At 42.8% G+C, this 20,734-nt stretch overlaps 1 protein-coding gene across 4 annotated transcripts in view; it reads left to right on the forward strand.

Moving 5' to 3' along the window:
• The window catches only part of DIS3L2 (DIS3 like 3'-5' exoribonuclease 2), a 191,330-nt gene that overhangs the window by 83,031 nt on the left and 87,565 nt on the right, over positions 1-20,734 (forward strand). For all 4 annotated transcript variants that reach the window (XM_054074488.1, XM_054074490.1, XM_054074487.1 and 1 more), the window contains one exon: positions 14,736-14,815. In XM_054074488.1, the coding sequence (XP_053930463.1) occupies positions 14,736-14,815 (80 nt within the window). The remainder of the gene's footprint in view (positions 1-14,735; positions 14,816-20,734) is intronic.

The following is a 20,734-nucleotide window of genomic DNA, read 5'->3' on the forward strand; positions in this document are numbered from 1 at the left end:
GCTCCTTCATCCTCAGGGAGAGGACTCCTCACATTCTTCTACTGCTCCAGTGTGGTGTCCCTCCCACAGAAGACAGTTCTCAATGAGCTTCTCTGTAAGGGCTTCCACTAGGCTGCAGTCCTTCTGGAACAGACTGTTCCAGCATGGATCTCCTGTGGGGCCACAAGGTTGGCAAACCTGTCCAGGATGGGCTCCTCTCTCCACAGGTCCAGACAGGAGCTTCCTCCAGCGCGGGGTTCCCACAGGATAACAGCATCCTTTGGGTGCATCCACCTGCTCCAGCATGGTGTCCTCCACGGGCTGCAGGTGGATATCTGCTCCGCTGTGGACTTCCATGGGTTGCAGGGGAACAATCTGCCTCACCATGGTCTTCACCATGGGCTGCAGGGGAATCTCTGTGCTGGCATCTGAAGCACCTCGTCCCCCTCCTTCTTCACTGACCTTAGTGTCTGCAGTGCTGTTTTTCTCACATATTCTCACTCCTCCTTTGCGGCTGCAATTGCTGTTGTGCAGGGCTTTTTTTACCTCATCTTAAATATGTTGTTGCAGAGGTGCTACCGCCATCACTGATGGGCTCACCCTTGACCAGCAGCAGATCCATTTTAGAGCCATCTGGCATTGACTCTATTGGACACAGAGGAAGCTTCCAGCAGTTTCTCACAGAAGCCACCCCTGTAGCCGCCCTGCTACCAAAACCTTGCTGCACAAACTTAATACATCTACCCAGAAAAAGATGAGTTTTATTAGTAAACGTAGGGTGAACTATAGCTGAATGGAGTCCTGCAGCTGGAGACCTGTCTGCCATCTCTTCTGGTCTCGCCCATCAGACCTTGAGAGACTGTTCTTGACAAGTCCCAGGGTAGCTTGGCTTTAATTTAGTGTTAAATGTTAGCTTCCATATTTCCAGCAATTAGTGTGTTGTGGTCTGCAGTGTTGTACAGAACGCTAGTATGCCCTGGCCCAGGCTGGCAGCAAGAGGAAGGCACCTGGATATCTGGTTTGGATGCACATGGGAGTTGTGCCTTGTTTTCCAGGGGAGCTCACACCATTCTTAGCAGCACCTGCCTCAGCGGGTACCCGTCTTTGCTGTACTTTGTGCGCGTTGAACTGTCAGGCTTCCCAGTTTACTTCATAGTACTCTGGGATTACGATACAACATAAATTGCAGTGAAATAAACACTCATCTTTTCTTCCTGAAGCAGCCATGTTAACACTTCTAAACAGCTAATCCTAATTCAGTTTACATATTGCTCACCTGACTAGAGTAAACCCATATTAGAATTTGGCTTAAAATACTTTAATCCCTAGTAAATCCTCTCCAGTTCTGTAATGCAGTGCTGTAAATTATGTAGCGCCATGCATTAAGCTTTTGGGATTTGGAACCGAGACCCGGGCAAAGTCTTGGGTTTTCAGATGTTTTCTCTCCCTGAGATAACCTTTCCTTGTTCACTTTCATCATAGGAAGTGACTCTTTCCTCCTCAAAAAGTAGCTTGTGTTCTGCTAACCAGTGTCCCGAGTGCGGTCGGGTCTGTTTGTGAGTCAGTGTATACAGCACAGAGGTGGAGGTTCTGCACTGGAAGCATTTGTGAGTGTGGTTTTAGAAGAAAGTGAGACAATGTGTTTCACCAAGCTGCTGAGGCAAGAGGAGGGAAAGATATTTCGTCCATGCCATCTTGTAAATATGTTCCTTGATCTTCCTGCAAGTCTTTCAGTTTTACAGGAAGGCTGCTCTTGCCACGCGTGGTCTGTTTGGATAGCAACTGTGATCTCACCTACATAGCCTATGCAGAATTCCTTCCAAGAGATGTTTTTTTCCCTCGGTTCTCCAGTAATGGCTCACAAAGAAAAGTTTACATAATATTTTAATATTGCTTAAGACAGAAAAGATCCAAACCCCATGGATGGTTTTGAAATCTTTTAGCAGATTTAACTTTCTGCTCTGCTACTAGTGCATAGGTTTGCCATGGGCATCTGCTTTCTACCTGCATGGGTTTACCTGTTTGTAAAATTAGGCAAGTATTTCATGGTTGCTCCTGGCTTACTTACTTGTAAAGAGCACCAAAACCTTCTAACGAAAAGCACTAGGCAAGTGTTGGGTGTTGGCATTTCATACTGCAGTTGTATTTTATAGAGAGCATGAAGCTTCCTAAAATATCAGAATAGTGCAGCTGAGGAAACTGAGACTTTAAATGTGATGATACAGATAGGACCAGAGTTCTCATTTTGTGATTCAGGTTGGCTGCTATTGGTATTTTCTTGTTAGAAGTTTGAGAAGTATTTGGTTTCTGCTTTTAGAGAAACATTGGACGATTAGTGTCATAGTGACAAATTTTGATGGGTGCAAAGTTTCAAACATTTTCCAGTCTTTTCCAGTGTTTCAATATGTAATTTTTATTTCCTTGTTTGCTTTGCTTTGCACTTAGTGTTTCAATGGTGTGGGACAAAATATAGTCCCAAACAGAAGAGGGGTCAGGGCTAAGGAGGAAATGCAAATTTCAGAGGTGGGTGCAGGAGAACGAGGGCTGAAGGAAGAGGCCATTTGAAGAGGTGTAGCCAGGAATGTAAGAAACCCAAAAGTTATTTCTAAGACTCGTTCCAAATGTTTCTAATTTCATTCATATCTTTTTGTTTCCTTTACTGCTTAACTGGGACAAGAAACTAAAGCCAGGAAAGTCCAATCATAGTGGGGAAACAAAAACCTAAATATTGGAGAGAGAAGAAAGACCGTTCTCTGCAAAGCAGTTCTGCCTTTTGCTTGTCTCCCATTGTTGGTGTTACAGTGGAAAATGTATAACATCACCCTTTTGGAAGGCGCTAGAGCCTGTTCAAGTAGAGATGGTTTATATAGTCTAACATGGAAGAACTTTCAGATATCTATTTCTTTACCATTTGCCTAATAATAAGCGAGCCTGTTGACCTCCGCTGGACTATTACAAATGTGAAACTTGGCACTCAAAATTGCTTGCTCTAAATTTTCCAGTTGCTTTCTCTTTTTCCATTTGATGTCATCCTGCCAACTAGTGATTTTATTATTATAAACAGGACATTGTATTCACTTTTAAGAAGAAATATGAAGCTGAAGGTAAAATTACAAACTGCAGTTTCTCAGCTGGCAAAATACAAAACAATGAGCTAAAAATACTGAGCAGAGAAAGGGTGCTGTGGTAAGAAACTCTGAAATATCTACAAGATGGATGTAGCCTGAGAAGCAGAAACCGACTGACTTCAACTGAGCGACTCTGAACTCCTGAGAATCACCAAATAGTTGTGGTTAGAAGGCACCTCTGGAGGCCATCTATTCCATCACCTTTGCTGAAAACAGCGTCAATGAAAGCAGGCTGCTCAGGGCTGTGGCTGTTTGGGGTTTGGAGACCTCCAAAAATGGAGATGCCCCAACCACCTGAGGAACACATTCTGGGGTTTAATTGCCCCTGCAGTGAAAATGTGGGTATTTTTCACCTTTAAATGCAATCTCCTGTATTTTGTGTCCATTGCCTCTTGTTCTCTTCCTGGGTACTACTGAGAAGAATCTGGCTCTGTCTTCTTTGCTCGCTACTGTCAGGTATGTTTTCACATTGATAAGATCTCCTTGCCTGAGCCTTCTCTTCTCAAAGCTGAACAGCTCTCTCAGCTTCTCCTTGTAGAGAATGGAGAATTGGATGTTCCAGTTCCTTCACCATCATCGAGGCCATTCAGCAAACTTGCACCAGGGTGTTGATGTCTGCCTGGTGCTGGGGAGCCCAGAACTGGACAGAGGAGTCCAACTGTGCTCTCATCGGTGCCAACTAGAGCAGAAGGACTGAAGGACACCGTCTCTTGACCTGCTGGCCACACTCTTCCTGTGCTACAATAGCATGTTGTTGGTTCATGTTTAGCTTGTCTATCAGGACCCCAGGTCCTTTTCTGCCAGGCTTCTGTCCAGCTGGTTGGTGCTCAGCCTGTACTGATTCACAGAGTTATTCTTCCTTATGTGCAGGACTTTGCATTTTACTTTGAGCTTCATGAGATTCCCATCAGCCCATTTCTCTGCTGAGGTCCCTCTGAATTGCAGCATAACTGTCCATTCCTCCCACGAGGTTGAAAGGCCTGGAGGCTGTCAGACAGTGGACAGCAAGGATCCACTGCACTGGCAGGAGACAATGTTCACTTACTTCCCTTTCAGGGCAGAGTTAACGAACTTTGCTCTTGCAGGCAAAGAGCTCTAATGCAGTGAAGCTTTCTGTCTCAGCATGTGCCCTCAATTGCAGCTGACCTGAAGCTATCCAAGTTATTGAAGGCTAAATTATAATTTTGGCTGCCCGTTCAGAAATGCAGCATCCTCCCTTGGGTTGATAAGGGGGGAGGAGTGGAGGTGCTCTGCTGCGTCTTTCTCTCCACTGTGGAGGGAAGCTGTGTAGCACTGTTGGTAACTGGAAAGCATTGGCAGCGGGACAGTGTCTGCGCAGCAGTTCTGTCTGCCATTTATTTCTTTCTTGAGGAGTGTTGCAGGTGGTAACGGGGATTAGCATTCCTTATAGTAAAGGTTTGACAGCACGCTCTTTGCTGTAGACGCCCGAGGAGATTATTGGCTGATAAAATTAGAGGTGGTGGTAAAAATGGCAGCCTTGAGCTGTGCGAGGGGTGTTGGAGGAAAACAATCAGCCTCTGAAACAGATGTCTCTACTAGGCAGGTGGACAACTTTAGTTAGAAATGAGTGCAAGTCAGATAAAACATCATTAAACAGCTTGTTTCCTGGAGATTTTCCACTACAAAAAGCTAGTGTTAAGTAGAACAAGACTTACTCGGCTATAATAGGATATGTAAAAATGCTCTGGTTTCTGATGGAAACTGAGCAATGACTTGTTTAGCAAATGTATAAGCAACATTGCTACAGACCTGACTGTTTTCTTGGCACGGAGTGGAGACACAAGCATGGCCCGATTATGATCTCTGCCCTTTCACTGAGCTGTTTTGTGACTAATTTAATGTTCTCCATAGGGAGATAAAAGGTGTACAAAGGATTACTCAGTGCTATCTAAGGATATCAGATCTAGTCCCTGTCTAAGAGGATTGATTCCAGAATACGGTGATGATGTCTGTACCTGTTCTGGGTACTTCTGCTGTCCAAGCAGCTGTCTGTGGAACGGTACCCTTCTTGGGTTGGTGAGATGAGCTCACGTTAGCTCCATCCTCACCCATCAGCTGATTGAGTAAAACTCTGAATAAATATGGTGCTGCTGTCAGAGGGATGTGATTCAGCTCCTTGCTTCTGGTTGGCTTCTTTGGGTCTTCCTCTGTTTTCATAACATTTTCTACTACACTATGGCTACGGCAGTTGTGGTGACACTGTTTTGTACAAAATGATGCACGGTCTTTGCTCTCAGATGCTGTTGTTACCAGTTGCTGGTGTACACAGAAACACTGGCATCTTCACTGGTGTTTTTCCTTACAGGAAGGCACGTGTGGTCATTGGAAGGGCAGTTTCAAGCGGAATCAGTGGTGTGTAGTTCAACAGTATTATTGTGTTCTGATCTTGTAGGCCATCAAAACAAAGCTTACTTAGTTAAGCATCTGTTTAGCTGAGGAAAACAGTAATAACTTTTGTGAATACATTGTTATACATACAGTCTTGTTCCTGCCTGGCTGCCTATTTTAGGGAGAGAAATGGAGAGAATATCAGAGGGAGACAAGGATAAAATCTTAAATCAGTTTGAGAACGTGTCTGTTTCTTACTGAATTCCACTGGACCATAAGGTGGGCTTTTGATGAGCAGAAGAAAGTACTCTATCCTCTCATGTTTATATATGTTAAGTGGCCCAGTTCAAGTGTGCCAAATACTACTGCTTTCCTTGATATCACAGTGCTTTGCTGGTGCCTTTCTCTCTCTACAAATCAGATAGCACAAGGGGAGAGAGGAGATGAAGGATCCAAGTCCTGGTGTCAAGTCAAGTATCTGTCTCTCATACTGCAGATGAAGAAACCCAGAGCTGCTTCAGTAGATGAGGTGATGTATCCCTACTGTGGTATTTCAGGGCTGATCACTAGGACAAGCTGGTCGTTACAAAGATACTTTCCTCATGGCTCCATTCTGATGGAGTGCTCTGAAGCATGCTTTGACCTGTCCATCTGCCATGAAGTTTTTGGGTGGTTGGACCTAGTTCCCAGATTTATTCTTAGATCCTCACTCTCAAAAAAATCATAATATAGATGGCACACGTGCAGGTGTGTGAGGCAAGGAGGTACTGGAGGTATCACTGTATGGATTGGAAGTGGAGTAGTCCAGAAAAGATTAACAGAAATATTCTGGGAGATGAGGAATTGATTTACAAGAAAGGATTAACTGTTCAATGTGTGTTTGCCAACACTGAAAGTAGAAGTTTGTGATATAGTAGTTGATAGTTAAAATATGTGGACCAAAATGGAAAAAAAAAGAATAATTTAAGGTGATGACAGGATAGAAAAGGGTGTTGTGAGGACAAGTAAGGTGAAACAAAGAGGAAACCTTTCCTGTCTGACCTAAAATAGACTGTAGTGTAGATTGCTAAAGAAAGTATTGGAAACTCTATCACTAAAAATGTTTAATACTATACTGGAGAAAGTCCTTGCAACTATATTGTCATGAGTAGTCTGGCTCTGAACTATGGGGGTTAGATGACCTAATGTCTCTTCCATTTCTAGTTCCGTGCATCTATGAATAAAGTAATTTATATAATGCAAGTGCATTTTTAATTACACTCCACCTTCTTGCGTGGGATAGTGGTGGTGCAGAGACCTCATTATATTTGTGGCACAATTACAGCATGACTTGTAGGAAATACTGCTTGTACTTGGTCTCTCAGAGACTCTGGTCTTGTTTATATATGTATGTTGGCTTTTCAAGCCATTTAGTTATGTTACAAGACAGCAGTGCTCTTTTTTCTCCTTCCTCCTTACCTGGAGGTCATGAATATCTAGAAAGAATAATTGATTCTGATTTGGCAATCCAGTGAGCAGTTCTTGGTGAAAATGTAAATATATATTGTTGTAGATGTGTAGCACCTCAGGATTCACTGTCAGTCACTCTCTTGGACCATGGTTTATTTTCTGAACCAGAACAGGACATTAGCTAAAACATGAACACAGAGAAATTAAAAAGAACAGTGTGGGCTTGATGTAGAAAGTTGAGCTTTCAATGCATTTTATCCTGTGCTGGATTTTTGTGGGACTTATAACAATTTGTGTTTGGAGGGGTGCAGTTTTTGCTTCAATTATTTTATAATTTTAGTTCATTCTGAAATTTATGCACTGTGCAAAAAGTCTTCTGTGATGTGTCAGCTGTCTTTGTTGGTGTGTTACAGGGCATTCAGAGTGCCATCAGGGATTTGTCAGGGTACTTCTGTTGCATGGTATTTTAAAAATATATTCCTTTTAAGAATCTGTCTTGGAAGCAGCCACTCTGGGGTGTTAGCTAAAATCTGCCAGCGTCAAGTGTGACAAATGTGGTAGACACTACACATAATAGATGTCTTTAGGAGTGGGATGTTGAAGTCTCTTAAGATGTTCAGGCACTGATTGTTCCCTGAAATTTCTCTCGGAGAAAGAGTATTTCATCCCTGTTTGAGTGATGAGCATCAGTGGAATTGGTCCCATGCTTATTGGCACTTAATAACAAACCTGCACAGTTACCGTGGTGGAGTTGGGCTTACTTGTGATTGAAGAACGAGATTGATTTTTGTGGTTGCCATAACAATAGGACTGTTGTGTGAAAAAAATGCTAGTAGTGTTCACTGGAGCGATTTGACAGCTCTAGGATGCCTGTTCCCAAATTGAAACAACTATTTCCAGCTCTGAGAAACGGTGTCTGTTTAACTTTTCCAAGATGGAGCTCAGCAGGGTCTTAGAAATTACCTGAAGAGCTTGAAGATTCTAAAAGTGCCTTTGCTGTGCCTAATTTTAAAATGCCAGCTTTGAGCTGAAGTTAATAAGTGTAAACCAGGAGGCTGAGCTTTCACTCCCACTAGGCTATTGTATGTACTCACAAAGTGGAGAGAACAGGACAATCTAAAGAGTCCCTAAAAGAATGTAAATGCATTGCAAGTGTCTAGACATGCAGTCATTTGCACTGTAAATGTCTTAGCACTGACATACTCAATTTTAAAGGCTTGCACTACCAAAACTTTAATAAACAAAGTGATGGTCATCACTGTCTCACCTCCAGCTGCAGCAGTCTGGTCTTTGGAAATAGGCTAATGCTTCCAAAAAAGATTTAGCTTGGTGTTTCAGGAGCTGTTGGGTGACTGTAGGGACTCTGGGCTGTGAGCACTGAGCCCGGGCAGAGCAGGGTGGCCAGGGTGGGTAGTCACTGAGCTGCTCGAATATTTGGTTGTGCAGTGTGCTGGCAATTTGCAGGTGCCGGGTTTTGGCCACCTTTTCCAGGCTAGTGAGTGCTATGGCCTTCTGGTGTGTTCTTTGTTCTCTTTCGTAGTTGTTTTGTATGTGTTGGTTTTCATGAATGACCAGTAAACAGGAGACTGCTCCAATCCAAAAATTGCCCTCAGGAGAGAGTCAGGATGAGGAGGTAAGTAAGGTAGTTAAGTTCAGGCGTCTAGATTCTGTCGGCTTCCTGAGAAGGGGAAGTGGAGAGGGAGGTGCTGATCTCTTCTATCTCATATCCGGTGACAGAACACATGGGAATGGTTCAAAGCTGCACTAGGGGAAGTTTAGACTTTAGGAAGCATTTCTTTTCCAAGGGGATGGTCAAACACTGGAACAGGTTCCCTAGAGAGATGACTGATGCCCCACACCTGTCAGTGCTTAAGAACCATTTACACAACGTGCTTAGAAACGTGATTTAACTTGGTCAACATTAAATTGGTCAGGTAGTTGGATTAAATGATCATTGTTGGTCCCTTCCAACAGCAGTAGTCTATTCTAGACTGTTCTGTTCTAAACCCTTTGCCTGGGTTTCCTGTTGGGAGACCTTTGGTGATTCCTCGCTCAGCCCCTTCCTTAGGTATTCTGGTTTGCTTGCGGAGGCACCCATGTCTCTCTTTCTCTCTTGTGAGACTTGGCAGTTTAAATCCTGTCCACGACTTCAGCCCTGAGCCGTCCAAGTTCAGGCAAATGGCAAAGCTGGGGCTTCAATCTGAGTGACTTGAGTTAGAGGTGGCTGCAGCTGGAGCCAGGAGGAGTGGTGATCTGTTGCACACAGGAGAGTGGACATGGTTAGGCTGCCCATCTGACTTGTGCTCACAGTGCCTCAGATGTCCTTCCTCCATCCTCTGCTTCCCCTGGTTCCCGAATAGCTGGTTCATACTTGCTTCTTTAGGATTCTGCTTCCTCTGAATGGTAACTTCAGCTGGAAAGGACAACATCTGGCATCATCAAGGGTTTTCTGATGTGAGTACATGTAGTTCCCTGAACTGTTCTTTCATGGTTGTTGGCATTTGTTAGAGTGGTAAAAATCTGAGCTCCGTGTCTCCACTGGCATGTTGACTCATCTGCTGCTGGCTGGGAGGGCCATCCAGTTGTGCTAGGGGGACCTTCATGGCTGCAGGATGCTGATTTGCCTACTGGTACAAACAGGCACTTTTCTCTGGTAGCAGCACCAAGCTGCTTTTACAGAAAATCACACTGGCAATGACCAAACTTTGCCCAATAACTGGCTATGCTAGAAACCTTGCCTCAAGTACAGTCTGAGCCCTCCGGCTTGCAAATGCAATGCTTCATCTTGATCCAAGTAGCCTTCCACTTGAGTGAAGATGGAAGCCTGATGACTGGGGCTTGTAATCAATCTCCTTGTGTCGTAGGTATTTGTTTTATGGCTAAACTAACTGATATGTTGAATTCTGGACAGTTTAGCTGGTAAAAATTGATATAATGCACCAAACCTTGCAGAACCAACTGTACAGTGTTTTCTCTGCTGATTCTTGCAAATACCTTTGCGTAGATGTTTGTATTTGCACAAAGAAAACCAAACTGCTGCTGCGGTCCTGTGGTCTGTGAACATTCTAATTACCATGATGGTAATTCCAGCACACCAACAGACTACTTGTCTTACCTCTACTGCTGCATTAGCCATTTATTTTAGGTTCTGTTAAAGGTAAATAGACTAACGGCTCTGTAGATATGCTTGTCTACTCTAATTAGTCTTCCTTAAGCTGTGCAAAGAGAAACTGCACTTAATTAGCTTTCCTTAAATTAGAATTGATATACCGGCCTGTATATGTTGACACCATTGTTACTGTCTAATAAACTAAGTGCTTTATTCTGCAATTTTTTTTCCCAGGTGGTTGATTTGTTAGATGGCAGACAGGACCAGCACACTAGCTTTGGCTGGAGCAGTGCTCTTGTCACTGCCTCAGGGTGAGAAGTGGCTGGAGCAGTGCTCCCAGGCACTGCCTAGGACTGGCAGGGTCTAGGAAGTCTGCGAGGCATGTGCTTTCCTGATGCGTGCTTGCAGGTCCACCACACTCTCTGTGAGCTGTTCCCTGGATCCTCCATAACTCTTGCAGGTATTGCTTTGCTCTGGTGCACAACACCTCTGGCTGTGAGGAGGAGGGAGAAAAGATTTTTATTCTTCCATTGACAGAAACTCCATGCCAGGACAAGTCCACCTTAATGCAAACCTGCGTTAAATACATTTTGGGCAAAGAGGCTCTTCTAAAAAATGGAAGTTTCCATGCTGAAATGTTTGGTTTTGATCAGCGCTGGGGGGTTCATAAAGACACTTGTTTATCTCTAGTGTTTTCCAGTATGAAGACCAGAAAACCTCTTAACTCTGTGTCTCTATCTCCTAAACTGGTTTCCTTTAACTAGCCAAGTTCAGTGTGTTGAAACAAATGGACTTGGAACATTTCATTACTTTTTCAAAGTATGTTTTGACAATTGAAATTAATAAACCAGATTTTTATTACCTGTAATGACAATGAGAGATGGCTCCTTCAGGGCTCTTAAAAAAGTGGGAGAGGGGGATGATCAAGCTCCTTAACCCACAAGGTCACCTTGACAGCCCTACAGAGCTGGAGACAACTGCCAAGCTTTATTTACCTGTGGCCAGTGCAAATGTGCATGCATGTAGCTGGGCTATTTGCTTGTGTTTAAGCAATGTCTTTGCTAGCAGGTGCATTAAAAGAACTGTTGCCTTGAGATTTAGTCATACAACCCAGTGCAGGTTGGTTTTGTTATTGGTTACAGTCAGAGATGTGGTCTGATCTCTCTGAGATCCTCTGTGGCGCAGCCTTTGGGTTATTGTACAGCCAGACAGAATGGTCAGGGTTGAAATTTGATGATTCCTTCCTCTTTGTACAGTGGGCTTGCCACACAACTGGGAGCAATGTTGTTTCTTCATTCAGGTGGGTTTTGTCAGCTACCTCCAGGATCCTCCCCAGGGGTTTGCACAGGAGTGGCTGGTGTGGGTGCCAAGGGAGGGGACAGCTTGGGCAGCAGCAGGCAGGCTGTTCTGCCCATACCCGGCCCTTCCTCTCCCTGTTTTTCATTGCCTTGTGCCGGTTCTCTCTGGGACAGCAGGCAGGTCTCTGCAGTGTGCTGGAAATAAAATGTGATACCGTTAGGGCTGGAGGAAAAGCAAGAGGAGATAGCAGAGAACATGCCTTCCTCAGAGACCTTGATCTGGAGCAGCATGTGTGGGGTGCTGCCCATGGGCTCCGCGCTATGGTCCCATCACTCTGTGAATTGTTTTCTCTCCCACATGCCAGTCCTGGTTCCTGTAGCCATCTGAAACTTCTCCAGTAATAAAAACTGAAAACCAGAAATATCACACTTAATAATGCAATTACTGGTGAGTGGAATTCACTTAGAAAACTTCAGCGAGGTGTATTCCTCTGTGCCAGGATTATCTCATCGCTATGAATTTTGAGCTCTGCTTGCAGATCGGCTTCTTGTCCCACTGACTAACTGTCCATCGGCTCTGTAATACTTCTGCAGAGCCCTTGTGCCAGAGAGTATCGTTCGCAGTGGTACTTGCTCAGTGACTTTCTTACCTCACCTTGCAGTCTGTGCCCAGAATAAAGTGCCTGTGACAAGCTACAAGTCCAAGTCCCTTGAGTGGTTTTAAAGGAGAAGTGGAGCAGAGTCTAGTGGTAAAATATATCCCAGCTGTGCTGCACATAGAAATGCTGCTGAGAAATGCTAAATCAATATTTGTCTGGACCCCTCTTCAGCTTTGCATCTGTGAGTTTAAGTATCTCAGACGGTGAGCTGTGTCTGTGCTGGCAGTTTGCATGCTAAGAGGCTGCTCGGAACCCGGCCAGCGCATCCCGGAGGGCAGCGAGCTGTGCACGAAGCACTGCACAAGCAGAGCTTGGGGCTCTCTGAACTGGGGCCACCGCTGATCTGGGCAGTAGATTTGGCTGGCCAAATACATCTCAGCAAAGCATCCCATTAGTGACTGCCATTGTATAAACGTGTTCAGATTTTGGCACCCGCATGTTTATGCTCACTTCTTTCCAGGGCAGACTGCAAATATGCACTTCGTTGAAACCAATCTGCTAATTTTTTAAGTGCCCGGAGCTACAATTCACAATGGGTGGCAGATGCTTGTGGTTGCAGGCCCCAAACATCTGGGATAAGCTAACTGTTTGCCTGACACAGGAACCCACATCCTTTTTGAAGAAGCTCTTAAGCCTTTCTTGCTCACGTGTCAGATAAAGCAAGCCATTAGTGTCTGTTCAGTGCCATTTGCTCTTTTAAGTGAACTAACCCAAAGGAAGATTCACCCAATGTGGCTCGGGCAGGGGCAGTTGCAGTGCCGGGATGCTGTTGCCTTTATATCCAGTGAATTAGTGGGACCTGGTGTATCCATATGTGCACTCTGGCACGCATCCAACCTTACACGCTGCTTGTAGTATGGGTGTCTGTGTATCTCCCCAAAGAACATTGCACAGTACCTTGGAGTGGCGGCATCCTGAAATTCCACCCTTAGCTGGAATTTTGAGGAATATATATTTATGAAAGTAAGGTTGTTTGAAAGCCTTTACGATTCCCAGTGCTGCAACAGATCAAAGTCCCAGTGTAGTTTAAAAGATTTTATATCTTTCAGTGTCATGATCCGTAATTTGTTTAGATGCATGAGAAGGATCAGAAACTAATGTGCGTCTGGGGATTAAGGCAGTTTTAGAATATGCTAGTTTTTAGATTGGATAGCAAAAGATTTTCAAAGTCTCAGAAGGCAGTGAAGTGCTTTACTGATTTTTATGTCCTTGAAAATCTCTGTTTAGTGTGTCTGGTGGAATGATATAAATATATGCTGCCAGCTGTCTGACACCAACAGATTCCACCCAGGGTATTTAAGCACTCAAGTGGTAGGCCTGGAAGACAGAGACATTGGTCTCACTGTGCAAGCACCCGTGCAAAAAGGCTAAGGCTTGCTAATTCCATGTGACACCTGCTCCTTTGAAAGTTTGCTGTAATTTTTCCCCTCCCACTTCTTCTACCCCAGGAGTATTCTGGTGGTTTTGCTGTAAGAAAATTAATACGTGCTTTCATTATACATCTCTAGAAGGGAGTTGTCATGACGATATATGTTTTTCTATGGCAAAGAAGAAAAGATGTGGTCTGTTCTCTTCTTTGGCAGCCTCAGCCCATACTGTTGTGCTTTAGGGATCTTTTAACCAGGAAGGGACCGAACTTACTCTAAAGGTTAAAAGTAAAATCAGCTAGCAAACCTATTCCTTTACTGTCTTCACTGCTCTTCAGCGCCACTCTCACATTCCACATCTTGCGTGGGTGAAGCCTGCTGTAGACAGGGGCCTGGGAAAGAAGTTGCTTTCAGCCCAGGATGAAGGGAAGTCTTAAAATAGGAGTTTAGGAAGCTGTTTAGTGTTTCGGGTCTTGTTGGTGCCAGGCTGCCCTACGTTAAACATAGTAATTCCTGAGTCAGATACTCTATTTTGTCTCATCTATGTGGCCTTGAACCATATCTGTGGTCCATCTAGGTATGTTCTCAGTGTTTCTGCCACCTACCGCTGTGGGACTTAACAATGTAAGCCTTCCAGGGCAGGGCTGCCTATTGCAAGTACCACCTAGTACAGCATATGCAGAGGGGCATTCAGCTTTTCCTATGCATCAAGTTGATTTGCTAGATCTAATTAGCTGATTTAGGGCTCTTTCATTCTACAACTTTCATAGTGTTTCCTACCTAACCTGCTTTTCTCTCTGGTGCAGAATAGGCAATGTAGATGTTATAAAGTACCGCACCCCTTTGGTGTCTTTACTGAGACCAGAACTCTCACTCAGTTTTGTCATCATCCAGTTTGGTCTGTAGATGTTTCACTGCCTTTGCTCCTTGCTAGCTGTGCTTGTAGAGTTTCAGATGCTGCAATATCTGCTTTTAAGTATGGGAGTGGGGGTTATTTGTGTTCCATTTAGCTTTGCAATTAGCAACAATCTATTTTTACTCTCTCTGCAAGGCATCAAGGCTTTTTCCTGCTTGTTTCTTTGGAGTGAACTTGATGGGCTAAATTGTTTAGGTTTTGTGGAGGACAATCAGTAATGAAATGAAAGCTGTTAAGAACAAGCAGTTAAACCAATAAAAAAAAATTAAAAAAACCCAAGAAGATTCACTTGCCGAAAACATTTTATTTTTTTTTTCTTTCTGATTTAGACTTTCAGATTAGATTGGAAGATGTTTCAACAGAGAGAGTCTTCTGAAAACATGGTTATTGTTGTCTGGATGTCTCTGATGATCTCTGTGTTTTGATACTTTCTTCATGACTAGAAGATAAATTTTGCTTTTCTTCTTTTTGTCTTGGATAGGAAGGAATGCATTTTCACCATTGACCCATCAACTGCCAAGGATCTTGATGATGCTTTATCCTGTAAACAACTCTCTGACGGTATGAGATATATTTTACAAAATACTTCTCAGTGTTTATATTCAGCCATTAACACATTTGTATGTGTAATTTGTTATAAAGTATTCTTTACCAAATACAAATAGAATAATAAACTAGTTTTCCTCTTGTTTTAATTGCCTCTTTTGAGAAATCCTAGAGCAGATATCTTCAGGCTGCACTCTGAGGTAGTCTTAGTATCAGGAAGTGCAGAACCATAGCATGTGGCATAATCAGAGCTGTAATTTGAGTTGAGCAGATCTCAGCTGTCTCCTGTCGTTGCAGGAGTTACAGCTGGATAGCTAATATGCCAGTCTTGCAAGCTGAAGTCTAGTGGAACTTTGACCTTGAATACGCAGTCCCTTGATAAAGGAATCCAATTTTTTGAAGGTCGCTGGCTGAATTGCTTTTGGGTGTTTATAGGCTGCTGGGAATTGTCAGATGAGCAGAGTGTGCCTTATAAGTTGTGTTATTCTTCTCATTGCCTTTTAAGCTTTCTGTTCTGCCTTATTTGTACTTTTACTATGCCGTAAGCCAATAGAACAGAAAGCAAAGCTCCAGAAGCCAAATCTTGATGATTCTGACTTAAGGAACTTCCTTCTTGTAAGCTTACTTTGCCATCCAAGTTCTGCTCATTTAGTTTGATGAGATCCAGTAACAGGCTTGGTTAGAAACACTGCATGATTTGATTAGTCCATCTGCTATGAATAAAAATGCTAAAGTGATTTTTTTTTTTTGGTGTGTATGTTTAGTTTTCCTTGGTCTTGATAATCACCACAATATGATGATATCAAAGATTTCATTCCATGGTTTTGGGATTGATTTCATTCTGTGCAGTATGGCCAATGAATTGTCATGTCATTTAGACCCAGGTACAGCCTAGTATTACAGGGCTATAAAATTGATAACAAAATCAGAGATAGAAGAAAATTTATGGCCAGCAAAATTATTTCTAATTATACTGCACAATAACAGTTTTAAGGCAAGAATAAGGAAAATTTGCTGTTCAATTTCACAGAAAATTTAAACGGTATTCTTGAGAGAACCTAAGCTGAACTCTATTGTATGTCTTTCTGCTTTGTCATTTGAATTATCTCTAGATTTATGACAGTGGTGTGATCCCACAGCTCCTCAGATCTGAGGTGTTGAAGTCTGACTTCTGTGCCTTTACTGCTCACATACTTGTGGATTTTAGCTGTTACATAAAGCCATTCACTGAGCTGGTTTGTCGTGCATACATCTGCATTTTTCTCTTATCCATATGCCATATGGAGAAAGTGTTCAAGCGACATATCTGTTTAAACAAGAATTCTTCTTTCCCAGAAAGCCTGCAAAGCCATTGCAGGGTTGTCCGTTATTACTGGGACTTTTTGAGATACCTGCTGATCAGGGATGTTACCGCAGTCTGCCTTGTCTCTCTGACCTCAACTGTAGAAAATGCTGTCTGAAGCCTCTTTATCCCCTGTATAAGGATGGAGATGTACCTGTGCAGCAGGAATCCTCTACTTGAAAAGTTCAGCCAAGAATGTTCTAGGTGTTACTGGGATGTTTCTTGATTGGAGGAGCTCTGTAGCATGGCTGCTAAAAATCCCCTTGTGATGCGGAGGTGGGTGGCTGCAGTGCTGCCCCATGCCTTGGTTAAGTCTCTTTAGAGCAAGTCTTTCTAATGCAATCAAAATGAGAAAAAAAAAAATAGATTTTTTTTTTTTGAAGTTGCCCTCTGTGTGAGCTTCATTCACGCTGCTGTGCTTTGCCAATCTTCCCTGCTTTGTTGCTTTTGATAATTTTCTATACAGGCATGAGGCAGAGGGATCTGCCTGCATGTAGGGGAGAAAGAAAACACCCAAGTCCTCTTGGCCTGTTTATTTCTGACTTGTCTTTCTCCGAGAGGCTGTGTCAGGCCTGTGCTGGCCTTCTGGAGCCTCCAGATGAAGCTGTTCCCTGGTCTTCTATGAAGGCTCAGGAGTATGTGAAAGGATTATGTCAAAGCCATGCTTTCAGGGGTTGTCTATTCCTCTGTATAACACAGGAGCAGGAACAGTTTTGTCTCCCAGAGACAAGGTGCTAGATCCTCAGGCAGGGTATGACCATCATATAGTGTCTGTTCTACCAGGAGGAAGTAACAGAAGCATATATATTTATATTACCTGACATATGAACTCTTCATTGCAGCCCTTACTTTTGCATCCTGAGGGGGAATCAGCATTTAGAGCTACTGTGTTACCACCAACCTGTTCCTGGACAGGACTGGGCTCTGCCCAGATGGGAAGACTTTTCTCTTCAGCTTCCATCACTGAAGACTTTAGCCCTCAGACCTGTCCTTTGCATTTGACAGGAGGCATCCAGATCCATCTTGTATCACCAATTTCTTGCATGCAAATTGAATCTCTATGGATTTGTTACTTTTTTGGCCCACAGTGAGGTGATAGCTTTACTCGGTGATTTCCAGCCTGTGGTCCACTGTGGCACTACATAGACTACTATGATAGGGTTATTAAATGTGTCTGGCAAAAGCAGGCATATAAATCCATCAACATATGTGAAATTTTTGAATATACCTGTACACTTACTTTAAATTTTTCAGGAATTTGCGGACTTTGAAAGGTCCAAAACGGGTTCCAGGAGTCCTTTGGGTTCACTTGTTTGCAAAGCTCTTCAGTGTTAAAGAAAACCCTTATGGGAACCTCTGTCTTGTGCTTGATAAAGCCTCTTCATATATTTTGGAGGTACACTGCGGAATACTGGCTTTAAAAGTAGCTATGCTAGCTGTAATTATTATGACAAAGAGTTTTTTTAGAGGTTAAGAGCTTATCCAGGGCTGGCAAGGCTGCATCTCTCATGAGGACATAGTTGTGTTAAGAGTTAATACGCCTTTTATTCCAAATGTAAATGTGGTTACAAGAAATTATTATTTTTTTCCATCTTTTTTGCCCATATGTAAAACACTTAAAAGAAAACACACAAAAAAACCCCAACAGGAGCAAACCACATATCTGGCATCCTCATGATGTCAGGAGATCTCAAAAAATCAGCAGAGAATGCAGAACCCAATTCAGAAAATGTCTCTCTGTTGGTGTATAGCACCCGTAGTAACGGCAAGGAAAAAGAGACTGCTTATTGTCTGCACTACTTCTATCAGACAGCAAAATTGGTGCATTTCAGAAGATTTTGAAGAATGAAATTTTTTGTCCTAAAGTATTCATTGCTAATTTATTCAAGGCTGAGGCACTGTCTTTGACTTGAAGGATCTTGGGCAACAAGCAGAGAGATAAGGAACTGGTTTTGCACCTTTGTTTTAAAGTAATTCTCAGAGTGATTTTCAGAGTAATCCTCATCATTTCCAGTCGCTGGATGAAGGAATCAACCGTGCTACCTACTCAGTAAAAGATGGAAAGAAATTTTTTGCAGAAGTAATCCACAAATCTGTCATGAAGACCTATCCAGTAGCAGAGTGTCACTAGCAAAGGAGGCATGGAATGGTTGTGGGAATAGCTGTATTTTTAATGGAGCTCACTGTAGGATATTGCAGCAGTTGGAAACTTTTCAGAGATACGTCTTCAGTGAGCCAGTCTGGTTTTGAGAGGATTTTATGTTGGAGTCTGCTTTTGATTAATAGTTTTACTCCTTGTTATTGTTTAATGATAGCAGTAGGGAGGTAAGCTTGCTGTTCACATTTGTGAGTACATGTTTAAAAGAGATCAGCTCCAATAAAGAAGGCAAATAGACTTATTTATGTAATGGCTTTAGAAGTATGAACGAGCTGTACTTCATTTAGATGACTCAGCATAATCTTGGAGTAAAAGATGGATCTGGACTGCACCTAGTTTTGTAGAGCTGTTTCAGGGTAGCTTGAGGTTTTAAGCAAGTCAATTTGAGCCAATACTCTTTTGTGGTCCTTTCTGCACGTCTTCTAGCAAGTTACTGCAGCCAGGAGTGTACACAGAGCCGTTCTTAGTTTGTACAAATGTTGCAGAGTGTTCTCAGAAAACAACAGTACCACTTTTAAGCATGAATCTTTTCACCTAGGGTGCAGATATTTAAAGATTTATTCTGATCTCATCATGTAAGACACTGTCAGGGGACTTGCATGTCCCAGTGGCACCAGGGTAGCTTCCCACACTTGCCAGACATCTTCTGGGAATCGATGGCAACTGGTATTTGTATTTCTGGTAATGTATACAGCTGATGCTATTGTGTTCAAAAGCTGCTTACTAGTAGGAACAGAAATGAAATTTGACAAATGTAAAGGCTGACAATTCCCTTTCTAGTGAAATGTCAGGCTGTGATGGGGAAGGAGGCAGCAGAAATGATTGAGGTGCATTTCTGAAGGGTTGTCTTACCTGTGTGTAGGTCTTTTGATGCTGATTTCAAAGCACTACTTCTGGCCACATAGAGCTTCTGTACATCTTTTTGTGTGTTTATTGATGACTCACATGGTTCTTAGTGTTGCTCTTTCGTTCCTGTACCCCTACAGTCTTGGAAAAAGTAATCCAAGTTTCAGTAATTTAAATCTTATTCTAGGAGGAATTGTTGTACTGCAGAATGGAAATATATTCTACAGAGAATATAGAGATCTGCAGAGAGTGAGGACTTGCATCTCTCTTTAAGGAGCCTATTTTATGCATTTTGGTAAAACCAACCAATGTTTTGCCAAATATTGATAAAGTTATCCATTTTCTACTGCAGGCCTACAGACACTAGGGCTGCTTTTCTTAGACCTCATGGATGCTTTAGTAGACATAATTTAGTGCGTGAGCTCCAGCATATTGTGCCTGAAAAACATCTGTAGAACCCTGGTAGCCCCAAGATGTTCTCTGCTATCTCAGGAGACCTCCAGCACTACTTCTCCTTCCATGCTTGTTCTTGCCTGATGTAGGTTGCAAACACTTGAGTTGTTTTAATTTTGCAGTTTTGTGCACTTATATTTTGCTTTTGGAGACATAAATATTTGCTCTTCTATTCAGCTTTGTTCCTCAGGCCACTTAAGGGGGCTGTAGGGTCAAATTTGCTCTAACAACGTATGGTACAGGACCTTTCAGCTAATCTGTTTGGTTCCTGCAGCGCAGAGTGTAGGAAGAGTTTGTAACTGAACTCGTATTGGGCTGACTTGCTTAAGATAAACACTGAAGAATGGACTAGCATTGAGTTAAAAATTACATTATGAAATTATGATGCTGCCTTCTTCCTAAGATGTTTCAGATGAACAGATACCAGACTCAGCTTAGAGAGATCATGACAGAAACTCCACAGTGATATAAGAGTCAAATGTAAAATGACCATAAACTGCAATTTAAGTAAATTTATTGCAGGAGTCAAATATGGTAAAAAATAAAGAAGACCTACAAAGACTGGGATTGTGCATAATGCTTGGTCAGTTTTTCCTTTGATATTGGGCACAATTAGCTGGCTCTCCTCTTATCTGCTGATCAGTCTAGTGGGTTTTTGTTGTGTTGCTAGGCAAGTGAATGAGACGTATCTCAATGATTAGAAGCAGGTACATATCTTCTTCTATTAAGGGCTTGTGGTTGCAGATTCTTTGAAATATACAAGATATGTTCAAGTCTGTGCCTAACCCAGATCCCTGCTGTGCCCCGTTATGTAATCCCATGTAACGCTGGGGAGTTGCAGCATGGACAGTATGTTTTGCCTCTTCTTTCGAAGTAACATGGCATTGTGTGTGGAAACACATATCACTTCCAATTTCCAAATGCAGGGTTGAATGGAATCAGAGGGCTGGATTGCATCACCCTTCCTCCACCGAACATCTGTCTTGAAATCAGTGAGACAGCTTTGCAGCATAGGGCTCCCCTCAGCTTGGATGGAAATAGGACAGCTTGCTCCAAACCAATGGAAATAGACTGAGCCTAATCCCTGGACAAGTGCTCTAAACTGATCAGGTGTTGGAGTGGAAATTAAGAAAGT

Source organism: Cuculus canorus, chromosome 9, assembly GCF_017976375.1.
Source record: "Cuculus canorus isolate bCucCan1 chromosome 9, bCucCan1.pri, whole genome shotgun sequence".
In the NCBI taxonomy this organism is placed as follows: domain Eukaryota; kingdom Metazoa; phylum Chordata; class Aves; order Cuculiformes; family Cuculidae; genus Cuculus; species Cuculus canorus.